Consider the following 14,521-nt stretch of genomic DNA (forward strand, 5'->3'; position numbering starts at 1 on the left):
TAAGGCGACACCCACCCAGCAGGCCAGCACAATATCTGCCACGCCCCTCTACCAGTACTAGGCACCAAAAGCTTTGCCCGCTACATCGCTGCCACGTGCCTAGGCAGTACGTACTCTATTGTGCATCTGTGTGTACTAAGCTTAACTGTTGCCTTGTTTGCCTTACATCTGCAGCAAACAATGCCATCAAAGACGACAGTGGTCCCAAAGGGCCACATGATGGCATCGCATGATCTCATCGTCTTCCCAAACACGTACACCTTCACCAGGTAAGTTCTGAACACACAAAGGGCACGCTAGCTGGGTTGGTTATACAGGATCTCAGTATGCGAGGTCGATGACACAAGCTATAGCTTCACACTCTTTGTCTCTCGTCGACTAGGAATGTTCTTCCGGTGGTAGTAGGCGACGTACCCGCGGGAAGCGAGACGCGTGAAACGATCTCGTCGAGTACCTTCAGTGCAAGTGTGAGGGAGCGAGCACACACGGGTTGCGCGGGGGTTCTGACGAGTCACGAACAGCGAGAACAGGCTTGCGCGGGGAGCAACAAATGTTTAGAATTTAGGTTCCGTTCCGAATTAACTGACGTGGATTTATATACATGAGGATAAAAAGAAGCTATTTAGGCTTGAAGGGTAGGAATAACGAAGATATTTTCTCGTTTGAAATGAAATTATTACTTATCATTGTTGCGGTAAAATGAAATTATTCCTATCATTGTTGACGTAAAATGAAATCATTGGAGCAGGGTCTCCGGTAGAGAAGCTTGCCGAAAATATCTCTCCCTAGGTCTAGACTAGATCTGCGAAGGAGTGAGCGCAATGCATCGACCTCAAAAAACACAAAAAGAGTGAAAGCAATGCATGTGGAAATCGGCAGGCTTGTAGCACCACTGGAGCCGGTTGCACGTACTGCAGCAGCCCCTCCTAGCTCCTGCCCCCCTACTGGCCCGAAGAGATTCCTTTGCCCTTCTCTGCTCGCCGCGCCCGGATGGATCGAAAAGCCCACCAACCGGAGACGCAGACACTGAAGGAGACTCCCCTGTCCCTGACGCTGGGCCCCGGGACGCGGACAACGAGCGGAGCCCCCGCACCGCACTACATCTCAGCCAAGGCAGCTGACAACAGGGCCCCGCCAGATCTGCCCCGGGATTCGTTTGGGGCCCGCCCCCCGGCCGTCTGCGCGTCCGTGGCTGGCTATAAATCCCCGGACCCGTTCGCCGCAGAGATCCACACTTCACTCATCCAGTGGGAACAAACAAACAAACCGCGGAGAGAGTGAGTAGCGAGGGGTTGTTTTAAGCTTTGCGCGAGGTTCGCTGGTGCGGGGGGCGTTTGATGCAACAGAGAGGCGCCCAGGCCAACAATCGCCGCTCCCGCGGCTTCTCCCGATCCCGCCTCGCCGTCGAGGGAACCTAAACCCGCAACACACCCGAAACCACTTCCAACACAAACCAAAACAAACTTAAAGAGGAGAACTGCCTCCTGGTCCTCTGCTTGTAAAACGTTAGTCCGAGAAAGAGGAGGAGACGACGATGGAAACCCCCGCCGTGATCGCCGTCGTGGAGAATGGTAAGCCGGTCGGTCGAGATTCATAGTTTTTGATCACTTGGTTTTCGCGCACGATGAGGCAGACGAGATGCATGGTTTTGTGTGGGATTTTGCAGGGTTCGTTGGGGTGGAGAGGAAGGTGCAGAAGAGCTACTGGGAGGAGCACTCGAGGGACCTCACCGTGGAGTCCATGATGCTCGACTCCCGCGCCAAGGACCTCGACAAGGAGGAGCGACCCGAGGTATACCTAAATTCTCCAACGTTTATTCCTCCATCTCCTCATTTCCGATCGATTTGCCCGTTGCTGTTAATATATATCTATCTCCCCGACATCGATCTCTCGTCTCTCTCGTGAATCATGCCGTCTACGAGTAGTACGTGGCCGGCAAATTAAACAGCAGATGATGTGACTGCTCCATATATCATCGTCCTCGTCCTTGTGTTTGTGTTTGCGGGTGTGGCGTTTCGCCACCGGGGAAAAAAGGCGAGAAAGCGACGGGATTGGTGGCAGTTCGTTTCGGGCCCGACGTGGCTCGCGTCGCAGGAAAGGAGAAAAACGGTCTCTGTTTACTTTTTTCCTTTTTTTAGGGGCATGTATATTTCCTCATTTAATATGAGGAGGAGGGAGTACATCTCTTCTTCTACCGGAGAGATGTCCGGAGAGATGTAATCTGAGGCACAGAGGTTGATGCTCACGCTACCAGATTTTTTTTTTTCTTCCTTTTTTTGGGCCATGTCAACTACATCTCTTCTCTACGGTCTACGGAGTACTTCCCATAATTAAGCATCCGGGGATTAGCCATCAAATCTTAAGCTGACCCGTAGTTTTCTGCCGGCTTTTCAGCTGAAAGCAGGGGTGCACGTAAAAACGTTTGACAGGTATATATGGCCAATGGCATGAGCAGAGTACTCCACTTATACTTGGCTCTCTAGGAAATCGTTTGAATGAGTACAAAGTCCAAATGATCTGCTGGTAGGAGTTTGCTGGTTCTGGCCGAGACAAAAAGTAAAATAAAATAATTCTGTCCGAGGTCAACTTGCTCTTGCTAATACTCCTATGTAGTACTAATTTGAAACCATGTACTCCGTACTAATACAGCGCATGGGCTTAATTAGCAGAATGGGCACGATATTCTTGAAATGAAGAAATGGGCGATGCTCCTAGCTAAGCTAGTGCACTATACTAGTAGTGCTATTTACACTACTCCAATAGGTACGAATACATAGCTTGTTATGTTATCAACTGGGAGGTGGTCAAGTCACAGTATTCTATTTGTGAGCAGCACGCATATAAACAAACCATGGAAAGTTGATTATATAAGTGCCGGCAGTGTATATAAAATGACATCTTTGCTGATGTGGCTGATCAATAGATCATATGCCACCAGTACCATCCGGTTGTTGATAATCTGTAGGAACTTTTTTCTACACTAGGTTGATTGATTTGCAGATAATTAGATTCTAATTTTTTTTAAGGACTGGTTGTTTAGTGGAGTAGAAAGTTCTCCGGTGGCTCTAACTTGTTGATAAGATTTGTTTAGTTTTTTCAAAGTGCAAATGCAATCCTATAGCAAACTCGGAATCAAGTGGACATGGCATTGCACTTCTTTGCTTTTGGAATCGTGCGAATCAAATTAATTGGCTCTGAATCTTCAGTGAATCTACCGGTGGGGATCGCGACAATGACATAAATTGGAGGCGGAGGGGAAGTAGAGGGAGTCTGCATGAGTAAAAAAGCAAGAATATTGATAAAAGGAACCAAATAATCATAAATACTACTAGTTGACGAATTTTTTTCCCATGAAATAGTATGAAAGGTTCATATACACTTATAAGATCGTAGGGGGTCCTGCTCTCACTGTGTGGGGACTGGGAAAGCAAAATTGGATGGGGAAGAAACCATTTCTACCCGCAACTTGGCACGGTCACTAGAGAAGAAATCATTCACCATGTCACTAGACAAAATTTGGACTACCAGACTACCAAAAAGCTAGGAGCCTAGGAGTAAAGAAAGTAAAAACAAGAGATGAGATTATTGGCCAGCGGAGATATTTCTCTGGCACATAAACATGGCTGAACAAGATGACGGTCGCACGGTGGCCTTGTTGCAGGAGACAGTGAGGGAGCCAGAAATTCAGCACGAGAATGGCGAATGGGGCTTCGCGGGAGGGGGGTGGGGGCAAAATTAGAGACCAAGCTCATTTAAAATGAGCTGGATGATAATTATTTAATAGTTCTTAGGTAAAAGGAAAATTGTTAGGGAGGGCAAAGCCCCTGTGGCCCTCATATCTCCGTGCCTGAAAGTGGATGATCTCTCCAATGAACCGAGATCCGCTGGATGTGCGTCCGGATAATGTGGAGCCACTGACATGTGGCCCTCCATCTTTCGGACACACATATCAGTGTCCACACGTTATGCTGCCTTGAAAGGCGTCAGCCCATCTCCGTCTCCGACAGCTTACAAGATAATATTAGAGTGAAAGATCAATAAAATTATGAAGAGAATCTGCGGTGGTATTAATTGGGAAATTGTGCAATAGACGCTCCTTCAGATAAAAAGGACGCGCACAATACAATAACAAATTACCAATGACATTAGGAGATGCGCCACATTTTATATATAGCACCTACGCATGAACGTGGCACAGGAAACGAATATTCTTTTAATTAAAGAGAGGCAAACAAACACTGCAAATCGATCCCCTCTATAAACTACTCCATGATCTTGTTTCTACCTACCTTCACCAAGTCCGGCGCCGTGTCCTCTTCCTCAGTTCCTCCCCTCCCCCCTTATTTTCCTTTGTTAAACACCAGTGACCAGCCCACCCCACCGTGGTTGATGATTCCCTGCTCCCCAGTGGCCACTGGCTAGAAACTCTTGCTGCATATCATAGTATATGATATACCCATGTCACCATCATGCTCACGTTTCTAGCTAGATAGTGCGCATCTTTTGATTCGCTCCCGTCCCCTCCATAAAGCGCTAGCTGCTCCGATCGACGCCGAACGCCAATCTCCATCGCCCGCTGCCCTCAGAACAGAACCGAGCAGTGAGAGCTTAAGCTTCTTAAGAGCAAAGCATGGCCGAGGCAGCAGAGCCGACCCGAGAGGAGTTCCTGGCAGCAGCAGAGCTCGACCCCGAATCTGACCAATGGGTGCGTGCCAAGCCCCGGCTGCTGCCCTTTGAATAACACAGGCCAAGCCCCGGCTGCTGCCCCAGCACTTGCACAGCATGATTTTTATCTGAAAACTTGGCACGTTCGTACTGTAAATACTTCTGAACACGGTGCCAACTTTGCGCTGCATTTTTATGTGTAGGTGCTGTCCATACTGCCGTCCTACGAGGGGAAGACGGTGCTGGAGCTCGGCGCCGGGATCGGGCGCTTCACCGGGGAGCTGGCCAAGGAGGCCGGCCATGTCCTGGCTCTCGACTTCATCGACAGCGTCATCAAGAAGGTGAGCGTCCTGCATTCTTCTATCTTCTCTGGACGTGGACAGGCCAAATGTTCATACTCTGCAGAGCTGCAAATTCATGTCGATCAGTTCTGTGATTCTGCCTCCTCTGATGATGATCTGTACTGGTCTGCTTTGCCTGCAGAATGAGGAGATCAACGGGCACATCCACAACAACATCACCTTCATGTGCGCCGACGTCACGTCGCCCGAGCTCAAGATCGAGGACAACTCCATCGACCTCGTCTTCTCCAACTGGCTGCTCATGTACCTCTCCGATGAGGAGGTAATTATGGACATCAGATCGAATTTATCAAAAATGTTCATGTCATGTACAAAAACAGATGCAAACTTTTTTGCTTTGTAAATGAATTCTTGAAACTGAATGCTATTTCTGTACTGTAGGTTGAGAAGCTGATAGGGAGGATTGTGAAATGGCTCAAGGTCGGTGGGCACATATTCATCAGGGAGTCCTGCTTCCACCAGTCTGGAGATTCCAAGAGGAAAGTGAACCCAACACACTACCGGGAGCCAAGGTTTTATACCAAGGTTACAAGCTCAACTCTTAATTAGCAGTAACATTTTGTTTTATCTACTTCCATTCTGTGTTATTCAGAGTGGACCCTGCACTGTGCTGTGCATCACCATTTGCGTCTCATCTCTCAGTCCCATCTCTTTAACTGAAACTTGTTTTTACTGGCCATGACTTTGCATCTCCAGCTTGGTGTGGAAAGTTACTTTGATCATTTTGTCAGATGAAAAATTATTTACCGCTTTAATAGCTAACTTTTTCTTTCTTTTACAAATAGATATTTAAAGAATGCAGTTCCTATGATCAAGAAGGGAACTCTTTTGAGCTTTCCCTTGTAACTTCCAAGTGCATTGGAGCTTATGTGAAAAGCAAGAAAAACCAAAACCAGGTACTTAAATTTCATTTCCTGTGCACAAAGACGCTCTTGCGTCAGTGTTACTTGATCAAGCGAAGTTACTGACAAAACTGTGTGCTTGATAGATATGCTGGCTATGGGAAAAGGTTAAGTCAACAGATGACAAGGGATTTCAGAGATTCTTGGACAATGTGCAGTACAAATCCAGCGGAATCTTGCGTTATGAACGTGTATTTGGAGAGGGTTATGTTAGCACTGGTGGATTCGGTGAGTGGCCTCGCATCGCCCCTAAATTTCTGTGATTTGCTTACACCATATGCTGTTAAACATGCTTCTTCTTTTAGGAAAGTTCAAAAGATTCTTGTTTTAGAAAGTTAAGCAGCTCGTTTTCTCTTTCTATTTTTTTGGAGAAAGTTAAACAGTTGCTTCTTTCATCACAGAAACCACAAAGGAGTTTGTGGACAAGCTGGATCTTAAACCTGGCCAGAAGGTGCTTGATGTTGGGTGTGGAATTGGAGGAGGCGACTTTTACATGTCCGAAACCTACGATGTCCATGTTCTCGGCATCGATCTTTCCATTAACATGGTTTCATTTGCAATCGAGCGAGCTATCGGGCGCAAATGCTCCGTCGAGTTCGAAGTTGCTGACTGCACAACAAAGGAATACCCGGAGAACACATTCGACGTCATCTACAGCCGTGACACCATCCTTCACATTCAAGTATGTTTTTCGGTGGATAGATTTAACTGTTTTAACACTTCATTTTTGTCTAGCAAATGCTTGTTGGTAACAATTGCCTAGCGACGATATATAACCCAGTAGCCATAATTCTGACAATTGGATCAACTTGGTTTTGCAGGACAAACCTGCTTTGTTCAGGAACTTCTTCAAGTGGCTGAAACCTGGGGGCAAAGTCCTGATCAGTGACTACTGCAGGAGCCCTGGGAAACCGTCAGAGGACTTTGCTGCATACATCAAGCAGAGAGGCTATGACCTCCATGATGTGAAGACCTATGGAAAGGTTTGCTTCTTCTACAGTAAACTTTGCACACCAGGAACAGGAACCAATTTGCTTTGATAGATTAAGAGTTCAAATTAGCAAACCATTCTAATATCTGTTTACACAACAACCCAGATGCTTGAGAATGCTGGCTTCCACGATGTCATCGCCGAAGACCGCACCGACCAGGTTATCATCATCTCCCACCCTCTGAAATCTCTGTCAATGCCATGCACTTTCTAATCCTTTACTGCTATAATGCTTGGACAAATGTAAGAGTTTTCTTCAGTGTCTAATTAACATGATCGTCTCATCACTGTCCTATGCTATGCTGCATTGTTTCAGTTCCTGAGGGTTCTGGAGAGGGAGCTAGCTGAAACGGAGAAGAACAAAGAGGCCTTCTTGGCAGACTTCACCCAGGTACTAGGACGCAAAAGAAACACTTCAGTCTTAACTACCTTTTGTTCTTCTTCCTGAGAGTCTCGGTAATTTCTCATTTCATATATCTATGATCTATCTGTCGGCAGGAGGACTACGACGACATCGTGAACGGCTGGAGCGCGAAGCTGAAGCGCAGCTCCGCCGGCGAGCAGAAGTGGGGGCTGTTCATTGCTACCAAGTGATCATATCCCCGGCGGCGGCCGGAAGCAGAGCGGCGGGCTTCAGCTCAGAATAAATAAAGGAACAATCGGTGCCACAGTAGTACTATGTCGGTGTGTTTTGTGGTTGCAGTGGCTGGATTGGGCGCCCGATTTGTAAGAGATTTACTAATGGTGTACTGTTGAACTTTGTGAATCTGTGATGTGATGCGCTACATTTGCTTTGATGTGGTGGGTGGGTTGATCATGATTCCTTTTTTCCTTCTATTTTTTTGCTGCAAACGGCTGGGCTACTTGACACACACTAAATTTATTTGAGCGACCACATAAGCTAAATTTTTATGACAAACGCAAATCTCACGGATAAGTTAGGATACTAGTAATCGATGCTAACATAATCTAACTCGAAGAAACGCGATCCCTTCACACTCCCCCCCCCCCCCCCCCCCTCTAACGTGGTGGGATCAGAATAACAAAAGGCCTCCACTCCTGCATCACTCTCTTGTACCAACATGAAAGCAAAATCCGATCTCTTACACTACCACATCTCCTTGGTAAGATGAGTTCCGAAGAGGAAACCACATTTGCTCAGACTTGCCTCTTGACATCAAGCCTCCACGTCGGCACCCAATAGCGACAATTCGGTCCTCCTTGAAGGAGACCAGCAATCCTTCTCTTACATTACTCATGCTATCATTATCTCCTTGCATCTTCCCACCCTTAGAAATTTGCATATTATGGGGGGATAATTGGGACACCATGGTAGTGTGACGAGATTCATCCACCCGTCAATCCCTGCCAACACTAGATCATTCCCCTAAGATTGGCTTCTCATAGTATCAAACATTTCTTTTCCTTGTCCACCATCATCGTGTCCTTGTGCTTTAACAGGCTATTGACAACCCCATCCTCTTAGCCACACTCGGAAGATTCATTAGTGGCGTGAGGATTTTTTTTTCTCCAGAAGATTCATTAGTGGCATGACGCTTTGTAGAGCCAAAGGTGTAGGTATTGCCACAACATCTCTAGAATACCCCCCCCCCCCACCTAGGGGCTTAATGGTGATGTGGACTTTCTACATTGAGCCAGCCTCCAGATTACAAATGGCATATTCTTCATGTACATCATTGTCGCAACCCATCAAACCATGTCCCCGCACATATATCAGAATAAGCCAAGCTTCTCATATTGACATATTTCGTTTAACTTCCTACACACTGCTGACAAATCGAGTGAGCGCAACACGCATACCATCGCAAATTAGAACACGGATATAATCGCCTCAGGCGCTGCCCACCGCGTGCATCTAGTGACCAAAGCCTCATGACAGGGATACTACCTTTTCTTTCCTAAATGGCTCCAACGGGTAGTGGGTTTGAACAAGGATTTCGTAAAGTTTAGGAAGATAATGTCCTTCTATATAAATCCATACAATTGTATGGATCAACGAGAAGAGTCCATCTCCCATACCACCATGGCCCTTGCTCGATCAATCACACGCTCCCAATCTTCGAGATATAACATCTGAATGACAAAGAGATTATCACCGACCGTCAAAAAATTTCTTCCTGCTAATGGTTACAACCATAATTCGTTGGGAGTGACCTTAGCTTGGGGTCATCGAATGCGCAACCCTGTTGCCTTTTCTATTCAAACGTTTCTACGAATCAAAAAGGACCTAACCGTTTGAGAGGCCCAACAACTTTGCTAAGCCTCAGGGAAGCACTTGACTCGGCAAACTCGCCAGACTCCCGAGAGCCCGCGAGAGAGACGAAGAAGCCCGAAAGGGAGGAACTCAACACGGGAAGGGGAGCCAGCCAGAGCCAGTGAACCGCCCCCAACCACCGACGGCGCCATGAGGGGCACGGAGATGTTGACCGCGGCGCACGGGGCCGGCGCCGGGACCGGGACGCCGCCGTCCACGCCCTCGGCGGCCGACCTCGCCCCCGTCGCGGGCGGCGGCGGCGGCGGGAACTTCCCCCTCGGCGCCGCGCTCCTCGCCTTCGCCTTCGCCAACTTCGTCAACCTCCTCTCCATCTGGTGCGCACTCCCTCTTCCCCCCCTCTCTAGATCTAACGCGGCGGTGCTGTTGCCCCCATATTTTCCGGTGTCGGTGCGATCTCTCTTCAGTTGGTGCGATCGCGTTTTTGGTTTCCCGAAAAGTGGGATCGTTCGTGGAGAAACTTAGCGGACGGGTTTCTTCTCGTGATGTGGAAGCGCCGAATTTGGTTTGGCTTTTGTAGTGGGCTCATGGTGGAGATGAATTTACTTCTGTAGAAGGATGTATGTGGGGATAAGGATTTATTGGGTCGATATCCACGCGATTTGTTATATGCCATCCGTATTGCAAACCAGTGACCTCGTTTTATTTGCCATTCGGGACTAGATAGTTGTTATGAGTGTCCTATTTAAATCTAAGCAAAGTCCTGACATCCGAGTAGGGCTGATGTATGGCACAAGTATAGTACTCCCTCCGTCCAACAAAAGATGTCTCAAGTTTGTCAAAATTTGGATGTATCTAGACATGACTTAGTATATAGATGCATTCAAATTTGATCAAACTTGAGACATTCTTTGTTGGATGGAGGGAGTACTAGTAACTCCAAATGACTCGTAAATCTAGAAGTGTACTATTTACACTGCGCAAATTCTGCATCGATGATGTATGAATGAAGACTATCCTGCTAAGATGAAATGACTGATCAACTGGCAGTGTATGACTGTATGTTTAGAATAGCTGTAGCTGGAGAGTTTGCACTGATGTTCCATTAAGCTTTACTTTTTTCGTCCTAGACATGCAGGTTAAAGGAGAAGAAATGGGATGCAAGAAAGTTTCTTACCTCTTCTGGAGTTATTTCATCTCTTTCTGCAACAGTGGGGAGTTTGGCTGTGGCGGTTGGCCATCAAGAAGGCGGAGATAGCTCCGTGTTTGCCCTTGCATTGGTTTTTGCTGCCGTTGTATGTACTTGAACTATTTAGGTTCCATGCATTTCTTTTTTTCTTTTCAATCAAGTAAATGTGACAATCAAGAGTCCCTTTTTCTTAGAAATTGCTATACTCGTTACTATTTTCGTTCCCATAAACAATTATAGGAATGTAAGATCCTCTACCTTTTTTTGGTATTATTTGTTTGCTCTTCCAATACACATGTTTGTCAGTACCCATTCAATATAAATCTGAGTGCTTCTTCCTTTAATGTGGGTGGGTATGGATTTTCTCTTCTAAGACATCTTGCTGAAAATTTGTCAGGACATAGTGATAGAGATGCAGTTGTGAGTTCAGGAACTCGTTATTATACTTCAATTGTTTCTATACTAAGTAACAACTGTGCCATAAAATAGTTTCTTTCCAATTCAACTTCTTAGCTTCCTTTTTGTCAAACATTTTGTTTTTAAAAGGTCAGCTTTGACTGCATTCACATCAACATTAGCTCTTTTCTTAGAATAGGTTTCTAATATAAGTTTTCTTTTGCAGGTAATGTATGATGCATCGGGAGTCAGATGGCACACAGGTCGCCAAGCTGCCGTAAGTTTATGGATTTCTATGCACATTGTGAACATCAGTGATTGTCCTATAGTATCATTATTGCATGGTGTTGTTACTTTATGTTTCTATGTGTGTTGCCAGTGAACTACGAGTATTATTTTCTTACTATCCTCTAATACTGTAATAAATTTGTTGCAGTTGTTAAATCTAATAGTTTCTGATTTATCACCGGACCATCCAATTATCTCTACCTTTAGGCCGCTTCGGGAACCTCTCGGACACAGTCCATTTCAGGTAGCTCTATTCATATTTCTTCTTTTGTGTATGCACAGTTAATATATTACATGCACTCAAGTTATTGCCATGCCCACAAAATGAAGATTGTAGTAGTCAACTAATTATTGTTGGATGTTAAATTATTCCATTGCCTTTGGATGACGGATGAGATCCAATTGACTTCCACTTGTATCAAATGTGTTTTGACTCCTATTTCATGCTAATGTAAGAAACTAAATTTTGGTATACCATGGTCCATTACCTTACAAATAGACGACTAGTTGTATGCCCATATTTCCCAATTGTTAGCAATGTATCAATTTATCTTCTTGTCATCATGTGTGACTGCATATTCATGTCGATAAATGGGATTTGTGCAGGTTTTTGCTGGAGCGCTCGTTGGCTGCATTGTAGCATTTGCCATGGGGAAATCTGTATGAGAAATAGTTGGCATTTGCCTCTTATAACTGGCATTTGCCTTATACGCAGTCTATACTATTTTTATATGGTGGAACACTCTTGTGTAAAGTTTCTCTTTCGTATCAATGCTATGAAAAATGCTTTTCTGTTGATAGCGTATCTCTTTGCTTTATAGCTTATCTTGTGCTAGTAGACAGATGGTGGTCCCCGGATACAATCATTACTCTAAGCAATATTGGAGTGTTTGAAAACTGCACATGATTTTTTTAATTGAAAACAAACAGACCAGCTTTTGCAGAAAAGTCGAAGTAAACATCAGATAGCTGATGCACTAGCTAAAGGTGCTCCGATGAGATCCATATTACTTCCTCCGTCTCAAAATAACCGACGTGAATTTGTATAAGATTTTGTACAAATTTACGACACTTATTTTGGGACGGAGGGAGTATTTTTTTTAGCCATACATACATCCATAAGACAATTAATATGGATCGGATACATCCATAAGACAATTAATATGGATCGGAGTACTTTAGTTGTCGTGAAAATCCCTAGTACCAATCTTTGTGATGTACAGTTGTTTTCCCTTTCTCAATGTCCCTTACCTAGCCAGTCTCAAATTCTATAGCATCCAATGCTTTCAATTCAAATGAAACGTTTTGGTGCCTTTACCTATAGGAAAGTAATAGGTGCATGCCTAGGAGAAGTATACATTTTTCCTTTTCACAAAGGATGCATGCCTAAAGCTCAGGCTATAACCATTTTTTTATACCAAGCTCAGGCTACAACCAAATGGTACTCATCTGGGAAATGTGAATGAAGCAAGACAAAGAGTAGGAAAAAAGAACCCGAAACGCCTAGCGTCTTGTGCTGACAAGTCAGGAACTGAAAATTTCAAGATGGCATTGCTAACTCATCTGGGAGCTTCACCTCACTGCCGCTGCAAACACATGTAACAAGAGACTGCCACCCTTCAGCGTCCATCCACGCCCCACTCTCCGCCATCTTCTCCAAGACGAAGCAGGCTTCCTCTGTCTTCTCGTCCTCGCTGAGCCCTTTCACCAGGTGCCTGAAGGTGTGAGCCAGAGGGCAATGCCCGCTTGCCAGCATGGCGTTGAGAACTCTCAGGCCCAACCCGAAATCCTGAGCGCTGCAGCACCCGTCAGCCAAGACGCGGTACGTCGCGGCGCTCGGTACGGTGCCCTCTTTGACTTGCATCTCGACCAACGCCTTGTGCGCCTCGACCACCCTGCCGTTGTCACACAAGCATTTGATCAAGACGTTGTAGCTCGCGTCGTCGGGCTTGAGCTTGCGCTTGCGCATGTTGGAGAGCAGCCCCCTGACGCCATCGATGTTACCCTGCCTCGCGTAAGCGCTCATCAGCACGCCGTAGTTCACCGCCTCGGTCTGACAGCCCTGGTACTCCATGTCGAACATCATCTTCTTGGCGTCGTCGTGCCGTCCGGCGTCGCACAGCCCGCGCATCAGCAGGGAATATGTCACGGCGTTGGGCGTCACGCCCCTGCGCACCATCTCCTCCCTGAGCCGCTCGGCGCCACCCAGCTCCCCTTCCTGGCACGCCGCGCCCACCAGCGTGTTGAAAGTGACGACCGTCGGCCGGACGCCGCGGCCGAGCATTTCGTCGAGCACCACGCGGGCGCCCACGAACCCGTCCCGCTCGCACGCCCCCTTGAGAATAATGTTGTACGACACGGCATTGGGGCGGACGCCGAGCTTGGCTGCGCGAGGGAGCAGGTCCCGGGCGGCGTCGAGGCGGCCGTTGCAGACGAAGCAGTGGAGCAGCGCGTGGAAGGTGGCGTTGGAGTGGGAGCAGAATGCCGGGACGGCGCGGAAGACGAGCAGCGCGGCGTCCGGGCGGGCGGCGGCGCCGAGGCGGTCGATGAGGGCCGCGAAGACGGTGCCCCGGAGCGGCGCGCGGCGGGAGCGGAGCTCGGAGATGAGCGGGAGGAGGATGGGGAAGAGGCGCGCGCGGGCCAGGCGGTAGAGGACGCAGGAGGCGAAGGGGTGGTCGTTGAGGCGGCGCGGCGCCGAGAGCAACGCGGCCGCCGCGGCGACGGGGGAAGGGAGCGTCTTGAGGTGGAGCAGGAACGGGTGCGGTTCCGGCGGTGGCTTTGGCTTGTAGCGAAGCTTGCTGGGATCGCGGCGGTGGGTCGCGGTGGCGAAGGGCATCGGTGAATGCAGACACCGGCGTTGCGAATCGCGGAAGCGTACGAGAGGGTGGAGTTTACGTAAACGCACTTACGGTAACGTAATAATTGGCGATCGACAGAGAAATCTAGGATGTGACGTTCGCTGCGTAGTCTTAAGGAGCGAACCTTGCCCAAGTGTCAGGGCTCCAGGCCAAAAATCCCCGCCACCGCCGCCCCTCTGCCACCTCGTGCAGCACGCCGGCGCAACCCCACAAATCCGGCGCTCCAGAACTGCCTCCAGGCGTACCCGTCCCCCATCCGCGGAGGCCCTCCGGGTCGCATTCGCCGCCGAGCGAGGAGGTCGCCGCGAACGCCACGCTGCACGCAATGGCGCGCTGGCGGTGGCGGTCCTGCCCAAGGAGTGCAGCCGGAGCCCCGCGTCGTGCATGGTCTCTCTGAATCACCGGACGCTGAACGGGCGGAGCGGCTGCCTGCGCGTTCATGGGGTTACATTGCATACCCGGCAAGCGGCCGTCCATGGCGCCGCTGATCCAGCAGTCGCAGCCGGCGTCTGTGCCAGGTATACTACTTGAACTACTTGAACTACGGAGTACTTGAACATGACCCCCCCTTCACATTATTTCTCTCATTTTAGCTCGCCTATTACGAAAAGCATCACAATATTCACTTTCTGAACCC

The 14,521-nt window shown here is 47.9% G+C and overlaps 3 protein-coding genes across 4 annotated transcripts; 2 read left to right on the forward strand and 1 right to left on the reverse strand.

The window, feature by feature from the left end:
• The first annotated feature begins 1,222 nt into the window (after positions 1–1,222).
• On the forward strand, positions 1,223–7,740 carry LOC100841832 (phosphomethylethanolamine N-methyltransferase). Of its 2 annotated transcripts, XM_003567914.4 has the most exons (12): positions 1,223–1,571; positions 1,667–1,791; positions 4,869–5,006; positions 5,149–5,289; positions 5,409–5,552; positions 5,813–5,923; positions 6,016–6,157; positions 6,331–6,611; positions 6,751–6,912; positions 7,027–7,080; positions 7,237–7,311; positions 7,419–7,740. In XM_003567914.4, exons 1-12 carry the CDS (start codon positions 1,535–1,537, stop codon positions 7,512–7,514), a joined length of 1,506 nt encoding a protein of 501 aa, XP_003567962.1. In that variant the 5' UTR covers positions 1,223–1,534; the 3' UTR covers positions 7,515–7,740. The 2 variants fall into 2 exon arrangements, with proteins under 2 accessions (XP_003567962.1, XP_010231068.1); XM_010232766.3 differs by lacking the exons at positions 1,223–1,571; positions 1,667–1,791 and adding an exon at positions 4,557–4,705.
• A 1,442-nt stretch (positions 7,741–9,182) lies between these two features.
• On the forward strand, positions 9,183–11,831 carry LOC100824675 (uncharacterized membrane protein YuiD). The gene is made up of 5 exons (XM_014898360.2): positions 9,183–9,530; positions 10,292–10,448; positions 10,965–11,015; positions 11,175–11,270; positions 11,633–11,831. The coding sequence occupies exons 1-5, from the start codon at positions 9,346–9,348 to the stop codon at positions 11,690–11,692; spliced, it is 549 nt and encodes a 182-aa protein (XP_014753846.1). The 5' UTR covers positions 9,183–9,345; the 3' UTR covers positions 11,693–11,831.
• Positions 11,832–12,178: 347 nt separating this feature from the next.
• On the reverse strand, positions 12,179–14,153 carry LOC100824978 (pentatricopeptide repeat-containing protein At1g07740, mitochondrial). The gene has a single exon (XM_003565914.4). It carries the CDS (start codon positions 13,860–13,862, stop codon positions 12,567–12,569), a length of 1,296 nt encoding a protein of 431 aa, XP_003565962.1. The 5' UTR covers positions 13,863–14,153; the 3' UTR covers positions 12,179–12,566.
• Between the last annotated feature and the right edge of the window lie 368 nt (positions 14,154–14,521).

Source organism: Brachypodium distachyon, chromosome 2 (genome assembly GCF_000005505.3).
Source record: "Brachypodium distachyon strain Bd21 chromosome 2, Brachypodium_distachyon_v3.0, whole genome shotgun sequence".
Taxonomy (NCBI): domain Eukaryota; kingdom Viridiplantae; phylum Streptophyta; class Magnoliopsida; order Poales; family Poaceae; genus Brachypodium; species Brachypodium distachyon.

What these genes read in the sequence shown, in the direction of transcription:
- LOC100841832 (XM_003567914.4), top strand. Translation starts at nt 1,535, where the DNA reads ATGGAAACCCCCGCCGTGATCGCCGTCGTGGAGAATG. An exon ending in ACAAGGAGGAGCGACCCGAG is followed by an intron (nt 1,792 to 4,868) that starts GTATACCTAAAT and finishes TTTTATGTGTAG; the next exon opens with GTGCTGTCCATACTGCCGTC. An exon ending in AGCCAAGGTTTTATACCAAG is followed by an intron (nt 5,553 to 5,812) that starts GTTACAAGCTCA and finishes TTTTACAAATAG; the next exon opens with ATATTTAAAGAATGCAGTTC.
- LOC100824978 (XM_003565914.4), bottom strand. Translation starts at nt 13,862, where the DNA reads ATGCCCTTCGCCACCGCGACCCACCGCCGCGATCCCAGCAAGCTTCGC.
- LOC100824675 (XM_014898360.2), top strand. Translation starts at nt 9,346, where the DNA reads ATGAGGGGCACGGAGATGTTGACCGCGGCGCACGGGGCCGGCGCCGGG. An exon ending in CATTGGTTTTTGCTGCCGTT is followed by an intron (nt 10,449 to 10,964) that starts GTATGTACTTGA and finishes TTTCTTTTGCAG; the next exon opens with GTAATGTATGATGCATCGGG. An exon ending in TCGGACACAGTCCATTTCAG is followed by an intron (nt 11,271 to 11,632) that starts GTAGCTCTATTC and finishes GGATTTGTGCAG; the next exon opens with GTTTTTGCTGGAGCGCTCGT.